Source organism: Acanthisitta chloris, unplaced genomic scaffold, assembly GCF_000695815.1.
Source record: "Acanthisitta chloris isolate BGI_N310 unplaced genomic scaffold, ASM69581v1 scaffold33421, whole genome shotgun sequence".
Taxonomy (NCBI): domain Eukaryota; kingdom Metazoa; phylum Chordata; class Aves; order Passeriformes; family Acanthisittidae; genus Acanthisitta; species Acanthisitta chloris.
This window is the reverse complement of record NW_008658245.1, coordinates 40,181-62,347: the sequence shown is the minus strand read 5'-3', so window position 1 is coordinate 62,347 and position 22,167 is coordinate 40,181. Positions and strand designations below refer to the sequence as shown.

Below are 22,167 nucleotides of genomic sequence, written 5' to 3'. Positions count from 1 at the left end.
TGTGAGAACATCCGTGGAAAAGCTTTCCTTCGCTCCCCGTGCGTGACGGTTGTGGGTGCCTGTGCCTGCCGGCGGGGTGGGCAGCAGGCTGTGCGTCACCCCGTTCCCCAGCGAGACCAGTGGCAGCCAAGCACAGAGCCGTGCAGCTCTGTCCCTGGGGACAAATGCCAGCTGCCAGACTCTTCTCTGGAGACCCAGGAGCAGCCTGCGAGGCACCAGCACTGACTGCTCCCATGCTAGCAGCAGGCAGTCCAGGACTCCTCTTGTCACAGATGTGACTCGTGCTGGGACAGGAGTGCTCCAGCTGCAGGGCACGGCATGCAGCAGGGATGGGGATGTTCTGCATTGACCAGGCAGCCTCACGCTGCTAGTGTGGACTTTTCTCCTACTCTTCCCTAAAGGATGCTAACTGCCTGTCCAAAAGCTCCTGCTCATGCAGCCTCCTAGAGTGCAATGGCGAAGGGTCTGCAGGGCTTCTTGTGGACCATGCTGCTGCTGTTCTGCGCCATCCAGGAGCTGGGGTCCTGGGCCATGCACACGGCGGTGGAGGGCCCTGGCCTAGGGCAGCCAGGGGACCCTGCACTGTTGGCCGGTGGGCGAGTGAAGCGTGGCTGGGTCTGGAATCAGTTCTTTGTGGTGGAGGAGTACACGGGCACGGAGCCACTGTACGTGGGGAAGGTAAGCTAACCCGATGTCTCCGTGGGGCTGACAGAGCCAGTGGCAGAGCAGACATGCTGGCAATGTTGAGGGGAGAGTTAGGTCTTGTTAGAGAAGTACTCTAATCACTGGGACAGCAGGACCTTGTCCCTGCTGGTGGTGGTGAGGTTAATCTGCTCCCAGAGTCTAAGGCAGGAGCACACCAGAATTCACATCTATGTTCTTAGTTATGTACTGGGTTCCTCTAGTGTTTGGAGAACAAGAAGCCCCATCTCTGTGGTTGCTGCTGAGCAGGACTGGGTCTGTTGGTGGGAGCTTGCCACTTCTCTGGGAGCTTCCCTCCCTGGTGACCTTCTGGGGAGATTGGACATGGACCTCTTCCTCCACTCCTGCTGTCCTGAGAGTGAAGGAGCGTTTTGCTTTGGTGTTGCTGGGCTTTATCCTTACCTGGGAGCTGAGAAGAAGCTGCCCCGTGGCTCCCACCTGTCAGGAAAATGTGTTCTTTGTATACTGGTGAAGGCAGTGCTAGCTATTGGGACCAGTTGGAGGAGCACACTGCAATCCACCTAGAGCTAGGGGCATGGGCTCACCCAAAGGAAGGTGCCCAAGAGCTTGTACAGCATGGCTGTCTGATGGCCTCAGCCGTCTGGGCATGAGTCTGGAGGAGGCTTGAAAATGGGTTTCTTGGCCGGGGGCCAGCTGGGATTTCAGCAGTGATTTGTGTCCGTTTCAGCAGACACTCAAAGCCGCACTCCTCTGCCGCCCTCGGAGCAGGCACAGCTAATTCATGGCTCCCCTGGGAGCAGCGAAGGCACCAGGCCCTGTCACAGGCCTGGCAATGCCTTGGCTCCGAATGAACCGAAACCTATAACTTGCCCATTTTACAGCCCCTTTCCACATCACCCACCAAACCACCCCACGCTGCTCGGAACAACAGTCAGGCAGCACCGAGATCACTCCCTATGGACACTGCTCCCCAGGGCTGAAAGCCACCAGGGCCAGGCTTCTCCTGGGGCTGGGAGAAGATAGAGTGCCTGCCTGGGGTGGCCAGGGTTGGGGTGGCCTGTGGCAGTGTGGCAGCTCTCCTGGCACAGCCTGTGGGTCCAGAGCCTTCCTGCACAGGGTGACCCTGTGGGGTAGCTGGGGCTTGCCCTGGGTGGATGCCTCCCACACACCTATGTGTGCTTTCCAAAGGGCCGATACCATTTCCATAAAATCTGGGTTCTCTAGCTAATCCTTCTTCTGAACTGTAATTTCCCCTGAGGCTGCTGTCAGTTTGATGTGGATTTCTTTGGGTTTTTTAAATAGAATTATGGGGTCAGCACTAGTTACAAACTTCTGCATGTGGACAGATCTATTTTAGATAGAGGAGAGGATTAAAGGGAAAAAAGCAGATTTAATTAAGTTGCTAATATTTAAAGAAAATTGATGAACTTGGGCTTTATGAGTTGGAGCAAACAGAGTGCGCCTTTATTACGGGCTAGTTTTTATTTGATTTGCTTTCTTTTCTAGCCCCAGAGTCATTTTTTATTTGTGTATCTGTGCTTTCTGTTTAATTGCTTTTAATAAGGAATGTGCACCTCTGTTCACATTTAATTTTGATTTAATTATTAGTATGTAATTAATGGCTTCGTAAAAATCCTGGTCGTAGTCTTTTAGGACAAGGAAACTCTTTCCTGTTTAACAAACAGAACAGATCAGCCTTTTGCCCACCCTCTAGACACCCTAGTGCTGCAGGTGCTGCTGTCCTTGGCTGGGGGCAGGGCAGGGGTGGGGTGTCCCTCTGCTCCCAGGGCACAGCACTGTGGGCAGCCCCAGCCAGCACAGCTCTGTGCCAGGACTGTGTGACTTCACTCTCCTGCCATGCCCAGGGGTGACGTGGTCCTGGAGGCTGCATGGGAGTGTGGTACTCCCCAAGCCTGCCCACTGTAATAGCAGGGCCAGGAGGAGAGAACATCCCTGGGATGAGGTCTGGGCCCATGGCATCTCCCCTTGGGTGTCTGTAGTCTGTGATCCAGCCCTCCCCCATTAGTTGTTGTTTAGCCAAGCAGCACAGATTTAGCTCTTTTAATCTTCCCCTTGTAAATCAATCTCTGCAGCCCCTTGAGCCCAGGCTCCATTTTTCTTCCTAGCATTCAGGTTTGCAGGGATGCTGGTGTGTGCTCTGAGCAGTCAGCGATGAGCAAATATATGAAGAGCATGTGCTGAGAGCTCAGTGTGGTGCTGGGAAGAGGTGCTGGGTGCTTTATCTCTGGCCTAATTATTAATCATGAGCCTGGTGTTCAGCAGAAAAATGCAGTTTCTGTTACCTGCACTGTGCAGACCTGGTGCTCTTTTTGGTTCTGAAAAGCTTGATCTCTTGCAGAGCAGCAGTGAGCACTGGGGAGAGGATGATAAAGTAAAGAAGGCAGCAAGCTCTCCAGCAGCTGGCAGGGAGGGCTGGGACTAGATGGCCAAGGTGGGATGTCCATCCCTGCAGACCAGTGCAGGATGCTCCAGCTAGCTGGGGCAGAATGACCACCCCTCAGGCACATCCCAAGAGGCACTGCCCCATCAGATCTGCAGCTGAGCCACCACGATGGTCCCAGATACTGCTGGGCTCACAGCCCTGTTTGTGAGCTGAGTGAAGGTCTCCTTCCAGGCAAGCCTTGGGAGATGTGTCACCACGGGCAGTAATTTGTGAATGTTGTGCAAAATGCATTGAATTGTCTAACGTGTGGGTCCCTCACTCATGAAATAAATACATAAACTGTATCTAACAAGACAAATATAATGAAGGCATCGTAAAAAAGAGGCAGCTCTGGTATAAATTCTTGCTGGTAGGGCTGTATGTCTGAGAGGTGGATTATAGAACTGCAGTTTGGAAGATTGAATGGCCCATAAACATTTTCATATTTCATTAGCCGATTAATGGACAGCTTTTTTCTTTTTTTTGGAAGGGGGACATGACTTTGCTGATTCTAAGCAGAAATTGTAGGAAACAAATGAAAGCAGCTGATGAAACCTTTCTGGGGGCCTGTCCCGTTATGGATTGTCCCAATTAATGCCCATGCTGTGCTCTGTCAAGATGCATTCTGCCTGTCCAGTTACTGTTAATAGATTTCTCATAAGTGGCTGGATTGTAAAAACCTCATAACTCAGTTTAATGCCACCAATAAAATTATCTCTGGACGTCTGGCCTGGATTCCAGTCAGCTCCTGGTCCGTGGGGAAGTGCTATTTACCCTTTCTTTTCCTAATTTCAAACATTGACTTAATTAGAAAATTAAGCAGAGATTGGCTGCAAAAGCATCTTTCACAGGGTCTGTTTTCAGTCCTGAACACAAGCCTTATTGTCACCTTCTCCTGTAGGCTCTGCCCGAGTGGTGCTCTGGGTGTGATGTTGGGATGGGTTGATGTCCTGTTACCCTGCCATGCAAACCCAGCACAGGGGTGCAGTGAGTGTGTGAGCTCTCAAACAGGGACACTTGTCAGCAGCAGCTGCCCTGAAATGAAGGATGGCTCTGGCTGGGGGAGAATGGATAGATGAGAGTGAACTTTGGGCAGCTGGCTGTGCAGAGGGGGATGGATGCTGGTGGTAATGTGCGTGTGCAGCTTGGGAGAGGTAATCCCACACTGCCAGAGTCCTGGATCCTTGCCCATAGGATCTTTCTTTGGAGTGCAGTTGAGTTGTCATTCCCTTTTCCATCATCTCCTAACCTCTTATTGATGGGGGTTTGTCCCTTGGTTTGTGGTGTGGGTGGGCACTGGAAGGATTTGTGATCTGTGGAGCAGGATAGGCAGGATTGAAGTTTATTGAGCACATGCACAGGTGTTGTCTGGTGGTGCTCTGTCACCCTCCAGTCCAACGGGAGTAGAGAGAGCAGACAGGCATCACGCAGGGTCCTTGTGCAGGGGCTCCACACCCCTGCAGTCTTGACTGGGGGTGGGCACAAGCACGGCCCCAGCCTGCTCCCACCCTCTCCCTCTTTCTCTGGCAGATCCACTCGGACTCGGATGAGGGAGACGGCTCCATCAAGTACACTATCTCCGGGGAGGGTGCAGGGACTATCTTCCTCATCGATGAGATCACAGGTGACATCCATGCCACCGAGCGCCTGGACCGGGAGCAGAAAACCTTCTACACGCTGCGGGCACAGGCCCGTGACCGGCAGACAGACCAGCTGCTGGAGCCCGAGTCGGAGTTCATCATCAAGGTGCAGGACATCAATGACAGTGAGCCACGCTTCCTGGAGGGGCCCTACATCGGCAGTGTGGCTGAGCTGTCCCCCATCGGTAGGTCTCCTGGGTGGGAGGATCTGGGTTGGGAAACCTGTGCCTCTCTTCTGTCAAACCTTGAGCCTGCTGTACCCCGCAAAACCACCTGCAAATCCTAGGGATTCCAGAGCTATGGAGCCGAAAGGGAAAAATAAATAAGGTGGCTTAAGAAAAACAAGTGGATAAATCCTCTGAGCTGATTGCCAGCCTGTGGCTGAGCACTCACTCAGTCTCAGCCATAAGCTGTGCTCTGGGGACAGGCTGTGGTGGTGCCAGCTGCTGGCTGCGCATTGACTCTAGCTTTGCACAGCCCCCTCGCTGGGAGGTTGGACTAAGCCCTTGCATGCCAAGGGTCTGATGTCTGCCTGTGGTTCAGATTAGCCTGTGTGGTGTTTCTCCCCCTCCTCAGGCCATCCTGTATGTGCTGCTTTGCTGCTCTTCTGAGCCCCGTGGCTGCCCAGCCATCAACCCCTTGTGTCTCCTCATGCAGCTCTGCCAGGCACCTCTCAGCTGAATCCATCCCACTCCAAGGGACCAGGCCTTGTTGGCTGAGATTGGGGAATTCACATCCCTGTGACAGAAGTGTGGCTTCCCTTGGACAGGGTGCCCAGGGAAGTAGTGGATGCCCCAGCCCTGGTGGTGTTCAAAGCCAGGTTGGATGAGGCCTTGAGCAACATGGTCTAGTGGGGAGGTGTCTCTGCTCATGGCAGGGGGTTTGGACTAGATAATCTGTAAGGCCCATTCCAACCTTTACCATTCTATGATTCCCTGTGTTGCCCTTAACTGCCCATCCCCTTGGCACCAGGCCCCTTTTAAATCTGTTGGTGAACAGCCTCACTGAAGCACTGGGGGCCAGGCTGGGGTGTGTATGACAAAGCTGCATGAGTCTATCCCCCTGGGACAGGGAGCAAGGGTAGTTGGCTTTGTGCTCACTCAAGCATTGGGAGAGGTGCAGGGATGGGATGTGTGAGCTGCAGCACTGCTGCCCTCACTCCCTGTGCTGGCCTGGTGCTGTGTTCCTGTGCACAGCTGGAGTCCAGGAGAGTTGCTGGTGCTGCACTGCCCAGAGCCATGCTGTTCCCTGCCCACACCAGGCTCTATGTTATCCCCATTGACAAGCCGGAGCTCGTAGCAGGCTGTGTGTCAGCGTGTGCTGCAGGCAGGAACTGTAAATCACTGTTCCCAAAGGCTGTGTCCAGGTGGAAGACAACCTGTGAAAGGCTGACATCAAAGATAAGGCAGGACCCCAGCATTGTCAGCTAGGGATGAGTTGGCACAGAGGACAGGAATGGTGCCAGGACTGCAGCGAGACCCCAGGGTGGGGGGAACAGGCTGAGCTGCACCAGGGGCTCGACAGGTCAGGTCAGGTGAACCAGGTCCTGCTGTGCTGCTGCAGGAAGGTCTGAAGCAGAGTGCAGGGAATGGTGTTTGGATCTGTGCTGCCTCAGGACAGAGCTCTGTCTCTCTGTGGTTAATGTGCAGCATATTGCAAGGCTGGTGCGTGGCCTCCAGCAGGTACAGATGTACAGGAATTGCCTGCACCAGAGGAACTGCTGCTGCCTGGATTCTGTTGATGTATGGAGAATGAGCTCTCCTGAGGCATCCCAAGCTCGCCTTCCTCTTCCAGTTACCTGCACAAATCCTCCCTTCAGTCAGAGAGTGACCCCTTGAACTACAACCATGTGCTCCTGGAGAAATGAAAGACAGCATGTGGGCACCAAAGCAGGAGGCATCCTGTTCCCAAAGGGAAGAAAGAAATTAAATTAATCTAATTTGCTTGAACAACATTTTAAAAAGCAAGGATTTCTCAACTTTGAGTATTAGACAAGGATCCCAGTTCTTTGAAAATCACTAACAATTATGGAGCTGCCTGATCAGACTGATGTGAACAAGACATATCAAAGGAGACAGTTTCTATGCGAAATTGGAGATCAGAGGGAGAAAGAAACACGGTTTCACAACATGAAAGGAGGCGATTCCTGCAAATTAAAATACTTGGAAGTTAAAAGTAAAGAGAAGTGCTGTGAACAGCGTGGGCTGCACTTCCAAGCTGCGTGCTTAGAGAGGGGAGCTGGAGCCAAGAGTCTGTTCTGCTTACCAGGCTGTCTGCCTGCAACAGCCCTGGAGCCTTCGGCAGCCTGACCATCCTGGGGAGTGTACAGGCTCCTTTGCAGCAGCCTCACCCTGGAGATGGCCCAGGGAGAGCCTCACACATCATCTTCACGTGGTGTTACTCATGGGCCCTGGCAGTGTGAGTGCAGAGCTGAAGGGTACCCACATGCTGCTGCTGCAAGTCCCCAGCTCGGCTTACCAGTGCTGTGCCTAGGAACAGGCAGCACGAAGGACAAGATGGACACGTCCTGTGAAAGCATAAACAGGCAAGCCTGATAAAGAGCTTTCTGCTCAACCCTCTGAGGTTCAGCACTTGGGAGGGAACTTGGGGCTGGTCATGGACCTCGTGTGAAGTTCAGCTCTGGATGCTGTAGGTAGGGCTGAAGGTACAGGAATGGGCAACTGCCTGGCCCAGGGAGGTGAAGCTCAGGATATTTTTATGGGAAATGCCTTGCCAGGCTTTTTTTGTGTGAGAGGGCTCATTTTGTGGCATCAAGGCTGGGTACAGCTATGATCATGACTTTGTTGTGTTTGGTATTGGTAGTGATGTTTTCTGTCTCTGAGCTGGACAGATCATCTCCCCTAGTCCTGAAGGACATTTTCACCAGAGAGAACAGGGAATGTGCCTTGCTGCCTTCCTGAATGTGGATGGAGGTGATCCCCTATGCTGACCATGGGGCTGGGATGGGGCCACTCCAGGGTCAGGTCTGCTTTCCAGCTTGGAGCTTGTTTGTAGAGAACTGCTCGTTCCCTGTTTCTGCTGCTCTGACAACCTTTGCTCTGCAGCCCAGCTTGAAAAGTGAAGGGTGACCCCTTCTTCCTCCTCTCATGCTCCTGCCTTCCCAGACCTCGCTGGGGTTTGTGCTTGGGTGGTTTTTGTTCTCACTCAAGGCAGCTCTCAACTGCACTCTCCATTCCCTGCCAAAAGCAGAGTCCTAGATCCCAGAGGTGGGTGCCTTCCTGGGGCGTGAAGAGGAATAAACCAAATACAGTCAGATCCGCTCTCTGACAGCAGGAGCAGATCAAAGGACATTATTTGCATAATGAAGGAGTACTAATTGGGAGGGAAAGTCATTTGATTTCCTAGTGTCTAAGAGGGAATAACAAATGAGTGAACTGCACAAACTCTCAAAGTAACTGAGAGTGCTTTGCAACGCACCTGCCCTTTGCTCTCCACTGGGGCCAGGGCAGTGCCTTTTGGTAGACAGCATCTGTGCTGCTTGAGACTGTGGGACTAAGTCAGGGTGGACTAAAGGCCTCCTTGATCCAGGATCTTGTCTTGACAGTGGTCAGAGTGCATGCTTAGAGAGGAAGGAGCAACACATACAGCATGTGTGATGCTCCTCTTAATACTCTCCCAGCCAGCACCTAGTTTCAGCTTGGGAATTTCTTCAGCTGTAGGTTGTTTCTGTAGCTTTAGTCAATATTTGTGTCTGTCTTCCATGAATTCATCCAGACTTACTGCAAAAAAAGGAAAGGAAAAGGTATTCCTATTACTGTCTCATGGATCAAAAGTGGAAGATGCAGGATGGTCAGGAATGTAAGACCAGAGTCTAGGATTTGTAAATGGCAGAGGTGGTGCCTGGAGCTAATCCCAGCCCATGAACCAGGCTGGAGAAGTCAGTGTTTTCTACACACTGAGCTCCTGCACTTGGAAGAAGCACATCCAAAATGGAAGCTGACCCAGCATCTTTACCTGAGCTCCCCTGCTATGGCAGAACCTGCAGCAAAACCAGACTGCAGGTGGCTTTTCTCTAGAAACCTTATCTGGTCTGAGGCACTGGGAGCAGTAGTGCAGCTGCTGCAGGATGTTTTGCAGTAGGAGGGCCTGGAGGCAGTGCCTGGTGCTGTTGAGGTGCAGAGGAGTCAGTTGGACCTGGGGCTGGCAGAGAGGGCAGCTGGGGCTGTGTTGGGGCAGAGGGATCCCTGCTCAGCCCCCCAAGGGAGCAGGGCTGGAGGCAAGGGTCATGCAGGCTGAGGAAGGCAGGGGCTGGTGGTGCTGCTTGGGTTCATTTTTGCTGACTTCCCCTGTACCTGCACAGACACTCCAAGGAGAAGTCTGTCTGAATGATGGGAAGTGAGCTGCAAACCCTGTTGCAGCTCCACTGCTGTCCTGTACCTCAGGGAGAAGCTGCTGGCCAAGAGTTTGCAGGCTGCCCTGTGCTGGCAACCGAGGCTCAGCCTCTGTGGGTACCCCAGTGCAGATCACTCGAAAACATCTGAGTTGAGCAGAAACCAGAGCCAAAGGGAGATACCTGCAGCTGCAGAATAAGGTATGATGGGACCCAGCCAACTAACTGCCTGGGAACTGCAGGAGCTTCACCTTGTAACAGGAGATGCTAAAATTAGCTGTGTTTTGGGCTCCTTTCCTGAGCTCCCTGGGGTCTGCTTAACAGCTGTCTGCTGCACTCAGGCATGAGCCCAAATCCAGCACATGGTGCCTCCTGCAAGACAACTTTGTTGGTTGCACAGGGTGGGTGTTGCAGTCCAGAGCTATCTTCTGGGCTTTTTGGGGAGCATGCAGGCCTGGAGTGAGGAGCATGTCAGGAAATGTGTATCTTTTCATCAGAATGTCAGTCCTCCCTTGCTGCAGTTTGCTCTCATTTCTCTGTGTAGCACCATGTCCAGATTAGAGACGATTTGGCTGTACAGACAGAAACTTGGGGTCAAGTCCTGACTCTAGCACAAAGCTGGCTGAATGCAGAAGTGATTATTGTGAAGAGAAATTGTTTAATCTCCATGCCGGAAGCAGAGAAAAACACTCTGTTTACCATGCAGTCAGAACACTTGCAGGCAGTCTGATTTTTTTTTTCCTTGATAGAAAGTGCTTTAAACACTTGTATGCATCTGGAAGCTGCTGAGACAGCAAGTGGCTGGGAGCTGTGGCTTGCCCTATCTGTTGGTCCTCAGTGAGACAAACCCTTTCCCTTCTGCACTGCACTCTGGGTCATGGTGCAGGCTCCAATCCCTCTACCTTGCCCATCTGAGCACCCTCGTCCAGTCTGCATGTGCCCAGCCCCTCAGGGAACCTTCATGCTTTGGTCCCAAGGCACTGCATTTACCTGGTTGGTGCTGGGTCTGGGGTGCCTTGTGCAGTGGGTTTCTCTGGCCAGACACCCCAAAGGATGTTTCACAGTTGCACATTTGAGTGTTGTACCTGCCAGGTTAGCACCCTCAGGCTCGTCCTGCGGGGGGTGAGGGCTCTGCAGTGAATCTCCTCTGGGTCTGATTTGGCTTTCTACCAAGTCAGGATGTTCACGAGATTGCAAGAAACTCACTTCTGCTCCAGTAATTTTTAAACTCCTCTGGTTCGTTTTCTTCCCTGATGTCCTGTCTACATGTTTCTGGGATGCATAAGGCACTGCAGTTGTTGGGGCCAGATGAAAGCTGTAAATTTCATTGTTTATAAAATCCCAGTTGCCCCCTGTCCCACAGCACCCAGGCTCCTGGGTTGGGAGTGCTGCACACTGGCATCAGGCCAGGGCACATGGCTTTGCATGATGCAGCACTCCTTGCAGGGTCCCTCACATTCTGCAGGGCTGAAATGCCTGAGTGCTGTCTTGGAGCTGACCAGTTCCATACAGAAAAGGCTCTCAGCATGGATGGAGAGTGTCCTTGGGCTCAGCCTGAGCTAGAGGTGCTGGAAGAGTCCCAGAGCTGGTCTGGAGAGTGGCTGAAGGCTTCTGCCTCCACCATGGAAGGACAACTTCTACCGTGAGGAGGCACAGTCAAATTTAGCAAGTGTTGGCTTTTCCTGCTGCTCATTTGCCTCTTTGCTGGGCTGGAGCCTGGCTGTACTTCTGTCCCTGGGGAAGTGACAGGTCCCAGTGACTTGCTTGTGGATTCAGTGCAGGGCCTCTCTGCTCGTGGATCTGTTTGGAGTTTGCCTGTCAACATTTCTTTTAAGCTAAACGTGTTTGGAGTGAGTGGCATAGCAAGTGGTCTGGAGCTATTAGCCTTCTGCATGCAGGGTCGCTGGAACTGTCCCCAGAGGCTCTGGGTCCTGTGGGAAGGCAGTGACAGATGCTAGGACAGATCTGCATTGGTATTCCAAAGGTGCTCTGCAGAGCCCAGGACCTGTGGAGCCCCATCCATCCCAGCCAGGGCACTGGGCTGAGCTGCTGTGCCCAGCCAGCCCCAGGGGCAGCTCGGCATGGTGAGGTGGCTGCAGGGGCTGAGCTCTGCACTCATGGGACAGGACCCTGCAGGGACATTGTTCCTCCATCCCACCATCTCCTGGATGCATCACCAGCAGCTCTCAGTGTGGGCAGCCCCTCTCTGCCCTGCTGACCCTGGCTCACAGCAGAGAAGTGATGAGCCTCTGCAGCCAACGGAGTTGAGGGCTGGCTGCTATCCCTGGCAGGTCTCCAGGACGGCTCAGGGTGCAGAATGGGGACAGCCCAGGCAGGGCTCATGGGACTGGTGGATGGCTGGCAGCCAGGATCTGCATTCCCTCCTGCACCTGGTCCTTTGGATGGAGAGTCAGCCAGGCTTGGAGGAGGAGTGCTCTGTATGTGAGGGTCTTGCTCCCTCTTTCATGGTTTGTTTGATCCACTGTGCCAAATCACACCTTTGCGAAGGGAGAGGAAGAGGTGGATTCTGACTCATTAATCTTTATGTAAAGTTGTTGGTTTCCTCTGTATCTGTGGGGTGAGCTGGCCAGGGGAGGAACCAAGGTCTTACCTCGTTTTACATGTCTAATTGTGTCTCTGGATACGAGCTCAACCTTCTTGGTTATGGGAGGCGGGTGATACACTGCATGATGGATGTTTAGATTTTATTTAGTGTATCTTTTATGGCTAAGACACGTGCCAGAAAACTAAATAAAAGCTGTACATGCTGTACTTGCTGTGGGCAGTGCTATGCTTGGAGAGCAGGGACTAATATCAGAGCAGGGTGGGAGCCAGGGAAGGATTGTCTCTGCAGGAAGGAGGGGACCAGGTTAAACTGGAATTCCAACCCATTATTCTTCATATGGAAAGAAAGGAGTAGGAAGGGGTGAAAAAGGGGTAAGTGGAGGTTAGGAAAGTTGGACTCCTAGATACCCTTTAGGTGACCTTGAGCAAGCTACATTGCACCTTCGCAGACTAGAAGTCAAGGCATAAAGCAGGGTCAGTGTTCCCCACCTGCCTGTTGTTGCTCATTTATTAATGAGATGTGGATCTCCTAACCTTAGGCAAGAACAAGTGGTTCTTGGAGCGTGGGATGTTTATGCAAGCTCAGCAGGCTCTGCCTGTGGTGGTGTTGGGTGTGGGTGCAGGGGTGGGTGCTGCTGTGGGCACTGGGCATGGGCTCCCAGCTGATGCTGCCAAGGTGAGCAGAAGGAGCCCTGCCTGTTGCCAGGGGAAGGTACTGCTTTTTGTGGTTCTCAGACTTCGGCACCTCCAGCATCCCCAGCAGGCTCCTCTGCTGCAGCTGGGAGAGGGGTGCTTGGAGACTCTGGTGCCATTTCTCTTCTCTAGTCCCTTTGCTTTCTCATCAGAAGCTTCCCAGGGGAACATGCCAGGATGCCCAAGGGGATGTGCAGTGCTGGCGTGGGGGTGATTTGCCATGGCTCATACCTGCTGAAAGAATTGTGTGATGGCAAGGAGAGGAGGAGGAGGAAATGCAGCAATAGTATTTCTTAAACAGTTGTTTGCAAGGCAGAGAGCTAGTGTTGCCGTGGTGTAATCTGGACGTGCCTGGCAAGGATGCACCATAACTTCACTGGAGACAGCAAAGCATAAATAAGTTGACTCGAACTAGCTTGTTGCTGAAGACCGATGAGGGGGATTCTTCTGTTATCAGCAGAGCTGCAGCTCTGAGAAGACTGCCAGGGAGAATGAAAAGCAACCATGGTAACTGCTCGTTTTCTTCAGTGAACACCCTTTCCAGGAGATCAGAGTGAACTGGACTGGGGGGAGCCTGAGCATCGCAGCTGCTCACAGCAGCTCTGCTGTTTATGCTGTCTCGTCTCATGCCCAAGTCCAGGAAGGGCTGGTGCAGGAGCACCCTGGCTTGCCTGCAGGCTTGTGGTCTCCTGGCAAGGGAAGAGGAAGGCACCAGGGACTGGAGCTCCTCATCTTCATCTGTGTGGTTTCAGCTCCATTTCTGCCTGCCATGACATAGGAACAGAGGCTGCCTCTGACTTTGTGTTTTTCTGTGCTTGACCTCTGTGGCAGGGATGCACTGAGTCTGGTGCTAGAGATGGAACTGGGCAGCCTGTCCTCACAGTGCTTTGGTCACACTCCCTCCTTTCTCAAGGTGCCTGTAGGTAGGATTGGTCTTCCCCTCCTTCCTCCCTTCTGCTGTCTCTGTAGATCTCAGTCCCTTTGCTCCTGGCCCCATCCTCATGTCCTGGGTCCTGCTTTTGTCAAATTGAACATGATGTCAAATTAAAGCCATCACAGGGACAGTTGGAGTGAAGTACCCAGTTTAATGAGGCAGCCTTGAAAATCAATAACTTAATTGCAGACATTTGATGGACTTTTATCCAATTTATAGTCCTCCTGCCCTGCTACGTGTAGAGCATGAGGACGTGGTACTGTGTCTGGCTCTGGGAAAGCAAAAAGCCTTTCCTCTCCCACAGCTGTTGTGGCTGTGCAGGTCTGCCTGCTGCAGGGTGGTGCTGCAGTGTGGATCAGGCTCTAGCTGGAAGGATCCCTGGGTGGGCTGGAGGTGACCATGGTGCACTGTGTTGAGAGGAAGGGCAGCTGTGGGTAGAACATCTCATCCCAGGTCCTTCTCAGATGGTCCAATAGAAGTCTACTGGGAGAAAAGCTCCCAGCTGTTCAGGCCAGTGATCTCGTGGAGAGCAGGTCCTGCCTCAAGGTGGCCCAAAGTCCTGTCCCTCCCCTTACCCTGCAGCACAAAAGGGGCATTTGCAGCAGTGTCTGGAGTCCTGGCTCTCAGCCTTTTGAGGGGAGGTGATGCTGCTGTTGTTTCCCTCAGCATTTGCAAGCAATCGGTGTTGGCGTCTGCTCTGAGGTTTGTGTTGCTCTTCTCAATTTCTCCCTGACTTTCTGTTTTCCTCCTTGTCCCTGCTGCAGGCACCTCTGTGATGCAGGTGATGGCCTCTGATGCTGACGACCCCACATATGGGAGCAGTGCCCGGGTAGTCTACAGTGTGCTGGAGGGTGAGCAGCACTTCACTGTGGACAGTAAAACAGGTGAGCAGCACCCAGCCAGGCTGGGGCAGGGGACCTGGGCATGGCTGTGAACCAGGAGGTCTGCACTTCCCTGCTGGCCACTGATGCTGGGTACCCATGGCAGGGGCATTACTGGGTGGGTTACATGGCAGGGGTGTTGGAGAGGGAGCTCTGCAGCCCTGAAGATTGCTGCCCAGCTCCATGCCCTTCAGCTAGCCCAGAGTGCCCAGCTTGCACCTGCACTCGCCAGAGCTCCTCTGTGCCTGGAGCAGGAGTGCACCCACAGGCACATAAAATCTCAATGTAGGTTTAAATACTACCAAAGGGGCCTTACCAAAGGCTGTATCGTTATCACCATGGCTTTGATTAAAGGTAACACTTTAAATTAAGGATCGGTTTATAAATGTTCTATTAATATTTAATGAAAGAACAGTAGAAGCTGCTCCATTCCTTAATAACTTATAATAGAGCCTGTTGTAAAATGCCTCTGTAATAAATCCCTGGCAGATGATGCTCTGACATACTGGTTAGAGTAGACCATAACCAGAAGATGTTGGGGTATATATTCTCCTTGCCTCCCAGGAGTGTGACTCTCATTACCCTTAATGGGAGCCTCACGAGCTTGCTAAGGAGGGAAGACACTCAAATGCTAATAAGAGATATTTAAGGCACAAAGCATGCAGTAAAGTACCCACAGTTTAATGAAAAATTGTCAAAGGACAAGCAGGCTGGGGAGCTGCAGCTTGTGCTGGAAAACTGGACTGTGAAGTCTGCCCCACCCTATTGCTGAACCACAGTGACACAGGCTGAGATCAACCCCTGGGCTGAAGTGCCAAGTCTCTGTCAGGCTGATCTGTGTCTATGCTGATAGATATTTTCTAAGGCTGTTTTTATGTAAGTCAGAGTGAAATTTGTTTGGAGACCCTGGTGTAAGGAGAATGGTAAGGAAGGTCTGTGTGCCTCTGCATCTGCATGAAACCATGTGCCTCCTGACAGTGGTCTGGTGCACATGGGGAACTCAACCACAGCCCTGGCTGTGCCACCAGCCTGGCTGCCACTGGAGCAAGGCTCAGATGTGGGAGCTCCTGTGCACACCCGACAGCAGCCCCGGGGTACGTGGTGGGAAATGTCTTTGTCTGGACAGAGGCTAGTGTAGTGGGGAGAGGGCATAAGCAGCAGATTTGGGCTGTATCTGCCTTTGGCTCAGGAGCTTCTGCACCTAGGCTCTCTTCTCTCGCAGATTTACTTTGTTTTATGCTGTGTGTGTATATGAACAATAGGCTAAACACTGAAAATTCAGGTGCCTGTGAGAACCTGTTAATCTGAGGCAGCTTTGTGTGAGTGGAAGTCTGGCTGCTAGAATGGAGAAGGACCACTGGGAGTAAACTGCACAAGCCAGGACGTGCAGAGGCTCAGCTTCCTGCCACAACATTAATACTCTGTATTAAGGTGTAAACTAAAATGTGCCCTGTGGGACTGTGGTGAGAATTAATGTCACTCTGGGAATCCAAGCTTCTTGATTCCTTGACTTTTTGTGTCTTAATTCTCAAGCTGGCTGTTTCATACACTGGGGGGTTCGTTTACTGTTCTACTAGCTTGTGGTTCATAAAAGAAAAACTGCTGACAGTCTGCAGAAGAGTCCTCAGCACCACTCGAGCACGTCTGTTTCCAGGATATCTGGCCACTAACGCAGGTGCTGGGGCTGACTCTGGTGATGTCTGAGCTGCAAATGGCCTTTGGTAGCTTCCTCACTGGGGCTGCAGAAACATGGGGTGCAGCTCTGCCCGTTGGCAACTCAGGTTGTGGCTGCAGCCTGACATGTGGCCTTGTGCTTTGCTGTCAGTGCTGGCCCACCTGGATGCAGAGGTGCCAAGGGGACACAAGGTTTCATCATGCCCAACCAAGTATACCCCACCCTGCTCCCACTCTGCTTTAGGATAAGTTTTTAGTGCTTCACATGGGAATCCAGGTCTGACTGCCCTGGGTGGCCCAGCTTCTGCCCTGAGCATAAGATTTAATTATCCATAGCAGCAGCATAACTCTCAGAGCCACCATTGTTATTAATGGCCATAAAAAGAACTATAAAAACCTGTCATATTACATTTCTTATAATATATGGTAATGAAGAACAATTTGTTTTCCCTTTTTGGTTTTGACCTCTTTCTCTGCCATTTTTTGCAGGTCCATGCATGCATGTGCTCCCTTGCACACCACCTCCACCCCTGACTCCTTCCAGCACGGGTTCTTTCTTTCCTTCTTGCCTTTGCAACCAGCTCTTTTCACACCCCCCTTCATAGCATGGGTGGCATGTGCAAGAGTGGTTTGCACACTTGAGTACAGGATATGGACCATGTATAGCTTAGTTTTTCTCCTGTTCTTGGATGTTACTAGCTGTAGTGTTCAGCTGGGATTTCGTGTTCAATGGATCTTTCACAGGCAGACCCAAACTGTTTGGATACTGTGCTATGCCAAGTCCTGCCACACAGCAAGCACTGAATGCCCACAGTGTCTCAGGTGTCTTTTTGGAGGGAGATGAGTAACTAAATGGCTCCACTGGAATAGTGGGAACAGCAGCATGGTATTTGTGCTGTAGAGTGATTCCAGTTTTGAATAATGGTGAAGAGAAATCACAGCTAATGCACATGTGCTTTTCTTTCTTTCTTGTATAACAGCCACTGTCATGCATTGAGAATTAATTTTCAGAGACTGAAACTTGTGTTGTGTACCCCAAAACAGGTTCAAGAAGTTCCCCTGAGCGTGTTGAAGGTCTAGGCTGGCTTTTTTGATGTGTGAGTAGGGAGCTTTGTATGCACAGACTTTGGAGGCAAGATTTTCTGTGCCAGCCATAAGAATACCCCCATGGCTTCTTGCAAGAGCCTGCAGGCATTAGTCCTATGTAAGCTTTGTGCTGCCTTCCTCACTCATTCTCAGTTTGCTGACATGGTGCAGCTGATCTTTGCTCTTTGCAGCAGCAGAGCTGCAGTGCCCAAGCCGTGGCTGCCTTGTTCTGCTGGAGGAGGTTGTGCTTTCACAGCGACCAGCACATGTCTCTGTACCACTGCTTCTGTTGGGAAACAGCCACTTGTTGGCTCTCTGTGAGAGCACTAATCTGACTGCAGAGCCCCTTCACTGCTGCTGGGCCATGAGCCCAGCTCTCCCCAGAGGGACATGGGGCAGGAGGTTTACTGTCAGCTCCTGTTCCAACTCCAGGAATCTCATCCTCACCAAGATTCTTTGAGCTTATGCTTTTGACATTCAGAGATGGACACATGGGTGCGTGACTCCCAGTGCATTTACGTGAGAGGAGAAATCTGTGTGTTTAAATCTGCAGACCATGTTTTCGTGTTGCTTTATATTACCCTGCACTCTCTGTACCTCTGCCGATTATTCACCTTTAAAGGGACAAATCTCTCCTTTGGCAGACAGCTCTGCCTGCCTGCTTATGTCTTTTCCCATGTCCTTTGCAGTGCCCTTTCTCATCCCTGGCCAACCTGGCTGGAGACTCACTGCTGCCTGTGATCCCTGCCCACAGCCATGGGAGGGAACCTAAAAATGCTCATGAGCCAAGGAGGGACACAACCTGGTGCTGCTGGCTCCAGCAGTTTTGTTCATCCCCTTGCAGGGATATTGACTGCTACAGAACAGTCACAGCGTTCTGTTCACAGGCCTCATGATACTTGGCGCTTTCCTTAAAAGTCAGCTTGTCAGTTTGGGAGAGTGCATGGAAACCTGGCTTTTTACTGAAAGGAAGAGTTTGTTCTTAAAATCTATCATTCTGCTGAATGCAGGGAAAAGACAGGAGGACTCAAAGGGTAGCCGGAATGCAGTCTGGCATTTATGATGACTTAAAACAGCTCCTGAGTTCTAGAGCCTCTGTCCTGATTTGAAGACTGAGCTGGTAAGGGCTTAGAGGTTCTTATGCCAGGGAGAGCAAGACTAGAGATACTGGCCTGATGGGATGAAGCTGATGGTTATTTGTATGCAGTTGTTAGCTGTTTCATCCCTACCTGTCAGCTTTACCTTGTTTGAAGACCAACCACAGCCCCGGTCCAGGGGCAATAAGGCTGGACTCGGAGAAGAGCTCTGCCTGGGAGCACACTGAGCTGGGATGCTGGATCTGTGTGTTGTGGTGGTGGGAGGCAGAATGTGTTTCTCTGCTGCTCTTCCCAGTTTATTAAAAACGATCCTCGGTGCCTGGAAACACAGATATATCAGTATGTGCGTGTTCCTGTAAGCTCAGGGGTTTGTGCAGGTCTGTGCTCTATCCCATCCCTTATTCACCAGAGCTGTGTGCAGGCTTGATGGACTCTGAGCATGGGGCACGAGAGTCTGCAGAGAAGCCATGCTTATCTTAGGAGATTGCTCTTACTAGCAAGACTGAATGTTAACAGTCCTTTTTGGAGACTGGTGCAGGAACTTCAGCTGGTTTGAAACCAAACTGTATGCTTGGTTGTCTTGAAGAAATTAGAGTGCATCTACTAATGTGCAGAAGGAATAAATGTTATATGATGAGGGATTTAGCTGCTAAAAGAAGGCATAAAGGAAGGGCAAGTATGCTGGCCTGTCTGTTGGAGTTCACTGTGTGTGCCTCCCTCCAGGCTCTCTTCACTGGCATGGGCAAGGCTGATTCCAGCCTGGAACAACTCCTCTTAGGTGCTCCTCTCTGAGCAGTGGCAGTAGCTCTGTTTCTGTGGGTGGTGCCCTCGAAGATACAGGGCACACTGGTTTGAAAAGGCCTTGGCCACCTGCTATGAGTTGTGCTGTGTTAGAAATTTCCAGTTGCAACATCACTGAGCCACAATAGTTGTATGATTCTGTACCCTTCCAGTTAACTTTGGTTGGCTTGGCTATACTGGTGCAGCCATGTTTCCATTTCTGGATATCAGCTCTGTACCTTATTTGCTGACGAGTCATGAACCTCCTGAGCCTTGTGTCTAGTACCTCCCTCAGACCACCTGTAGCTTCTGCCTCAGATTGTGCTGAGCTGAAGGACAGGAGCAGGGACTGTGCGTGGAGGAAAGATGAAGCGCTCGTTTTGGGTCTAAGACCTCCAGGATGTGTGTCTCTAGCAGCACTTGTGCCTTGGCAGATATATTGGCATTTCTGTGTCCCTGCAGGCAGGTGAGGGCACAGGTGAGGAATCTGCAGTCTGTTTGGCAGGTGCCTTGCCACCCCTGGCCTGAGGCAGGGATGGGTTTGCTCTAACTGAGCAAGCTGCTAGGGGAATGAATCTGTTTTATCCAGCTAAATGGGAGGGGATAGAGAAGACAGATCCAGACTCTTCTCAGGCATACACAGTAAAAAGGCACAAGTGGCAGGAAGAGAAGGCTTGTCATCATGAAGGTGACATTTCCATCCCTGAAGATACTAAAAACCTGATTGTTCATGGCCCTGGGTAATCTAATCTGCCCTTAAAGATTGCCTGCTTTGAGCTGTAGTTGGACCAGGGACCTCCTGAGGATAGGTCCACGTTTGTTACTCCATGACTTTCTGGCTTGTTGCCCCTCCTGCCCTCAGCTGAAAGGTGCCTTGTCTGGATGGTCTCTGAGGATGTGGACATCTGGCCTAGAAGTACCTGAGAGCAGAGCAAAGCCCATAATGATGGGATTCCTGGAAGGCTGTTACCTGCTGAGTGCTTCGTCCTGCTTTGTTTTTATCACCCAAAGAGTATCTGCTGTGGGAGCAGATTTGATGGTATTTATGTGATGCTGTAAGTGTCCCCTTGCCTGGTAATTATACTGATTAATCTGGATCATGCTGGAAAGCCACATGTGCCTTGTACCAGAGGGTATGCCACCACGCGTCCGCATTATTCAGCTATAACAGATGCTGACAAGAACTGGGTAGACGAGTCTGAGCTGGAGGTTGTTCTTGCTTTGCTAGCAGTGTCTGAGAAGGACTAAGTTTGTCAGGTTTTCCAGCTGGAAAGTAAGTGAATCTTGGGAGATTATAGCAATGACTTTTCCATGCTCTGCATGCAGCAGCAGAGGTGCCTGCCTCTCCTCTCTGTGCCCTGAGGACAGGCCTGTCACCATCCCTTGCAGCTGATTTGCAGAGGCCCTGAGGGTCAGGTCTTGGGAGCAGAGGCTGTCCTAGCTCAGGAGGATAGGACCATGCAGGTTTGCTGCTGGTGGGTGTTTAAGGCAGAATCCATAGTGCCACATTCAAGGAATTGATGTGGAGCATGTGTGGAGATCATGATTTCTCATGGCCACTAGGAAATGGTAAGTGGTACCTTGGCCTAAAAGGCAAAACCAGCCTGACTTTTGGGGTTGTGGCCTGGTGTTGCCCATGCAATCTGAGAACAGCCTCACACTGACAATCCTGCTGAGGCTCCTGGAGATCTGAGCCATGGAGCAGTTTGTCTGCATCAGACCTCTACTTTTCCAGGATTTTCCTTTTTCAAGGACATGGCACATTGAGAGAGAGTCTCTGATCAGTCTGCACCCCTGCCAAAGGCAAGGATTTTGTCTGCCTTGGGCTGCTGAAAGAACCAGAGCTGGCTGGGGCCATTTGCCCTGCTCTGCATGTGCCAAATGGCCTGGACTTGCTGTCCATTGGGACGAGTGACCTTGGAGGTGTTCTGGGAAGTGCCTGAGCACTTTCCTCCCATCTTGCATGGCGTATTATGAGCTATATCATTACGAGCAGCACAGTTAAGTCATTACAGCCTTGGTGAATGCATGAGCTTTTTCCCTCTCATCCCAATTCATCACTATTGTGCTGACATGAATCATTTTCATTATAAAATGCTTCAGACCCTGTTAATTAACAGAATTGCTTAAATCTCAATGAGATAGTACTTGCCCAGAAATAACGGTTTTGTATTCACAGTGGAGTGGCAGGAGAGGCCTGTCAGCATCAGCAGCTGGGGCTGGTCCCTGAGCCCTGGGTGCTTGTGCAGGGCTGGTCCTGCTGCCCAGGTGGGAGGGTTGTATCCTTGCTGGGATGAGTGCCCAAAGGCATGTTCTTCCTGCCCTTAGCCCCTCTGTATGAGGTGAGGTTGGACTCCTTGTCAAATGGCTTCCCCTGAGCAGAGCCAGGATGAATGAGGGGGGCAGAGCAGACTCTGGGCCCCATCACAGGATAAATATCCACTCCCTGATCCGTGGGGCTGCAGACAAGGGAGTCCAGGTAATTATGGAACTTAAAGTGACAGAGGGAAGCTGGGTGAAATTGTGCCTATCCATGAGAGCTGGAGAATGGTAAGGACCTGAAATGGTGGTTGTGTCTTTATAGTAAATCCTAACAATGATAATCATTAGAATAATTGCTAGTTTCAGAAAGGAAGGAGTGATAAATGCCAGCTCCTGCTGCACCTGTAATGTCATGCAAAGGGTAAGGGGGAGGAAGTTCATCCTCCCAGCTCAATGGCATTTCTGACTGCCTTTGGGCCACAGCACCAGTGTCTCCATGGTGTGAGTCTTTATCAGAAGGTGCACAAGGTCATGCCACACTCCTGAAGAGGGAAACTGGCAACCTGCTGTCTGTGGAGAGCTAATACCTGGAAGCCTTGGGGTCTGTCTCTGAAGCCACGTCTTGGCTCCTTGCAGCCTACTGGCACCCAGCTCTCCTGTCCACTGTGCTCAGGTTGTGCTGAGGGCTTCCCAGAGCCAGGTGGCTTGGGGCTGAGATGCTCTGCCACTGCTCACTTTGCTGCATGTCAGCAAATGGCTTGCAAGATGCTCAGAGCTAATGTGTGGTTTTCTGCTGTATGCTCTGCAAGGGAGGAGCTCCCTGTTCCTTCCAGGTCGGACCCCTCACTGGAGACCCATTCTGCCAGCACCTGGCAGGGTTACTGGTGAAACAAAGCAGAGATGGATTTTGCAATTCACGGTAGGAGGAGGTAAAGCTTATAGTTAAATAGAAAACCCTGGAAGAGAGAGGAATTGCAAAAACATAAAACAATGTCTAAATCTGTGGGAATGTTAAAAAACTGAGCTGGAGGGGATTTAAAGCTGATTCCTAGCTGTTCTGGAGTGTTTTTGGTACAGTGGGATTGGAGTGTGCTGCTA

The 22,167-nt window shown here is 51.5% G+C and overlaps 1 protein-coding gene across 1 annotated transcript in view; it reads left to right on the top strand.

The window, feature by feature from the left end:
• Nucleotides 1-453: 453 nt before the first annotated feature.
• CDH22 (cadherin 22, type 2) overlaps nucleotides 454-22,167 on the top strand; it is a gene marked incomplete at its 3' end in the record, with an annotated part of 49,602 nt that continues 27,888 nt past the window's right edge. The window contains exons 1-3 of the mRNA XM_009085032.1: nucleotides 454-678; nucleotides 4,637-4,931; nucleotides 14,054-14,173. Coding sequence (XP_009083280.1) covers nucleotides 454-678; nucleotides 4,637-4,931; nucleotides 14,054-14,173 — 640 coding nt within the window. The remainder of the gene's footprint in view (nucleotides 679-4,636; nucleotides 4,932-14,053; nucleotides 14,174-22,167) is intronic.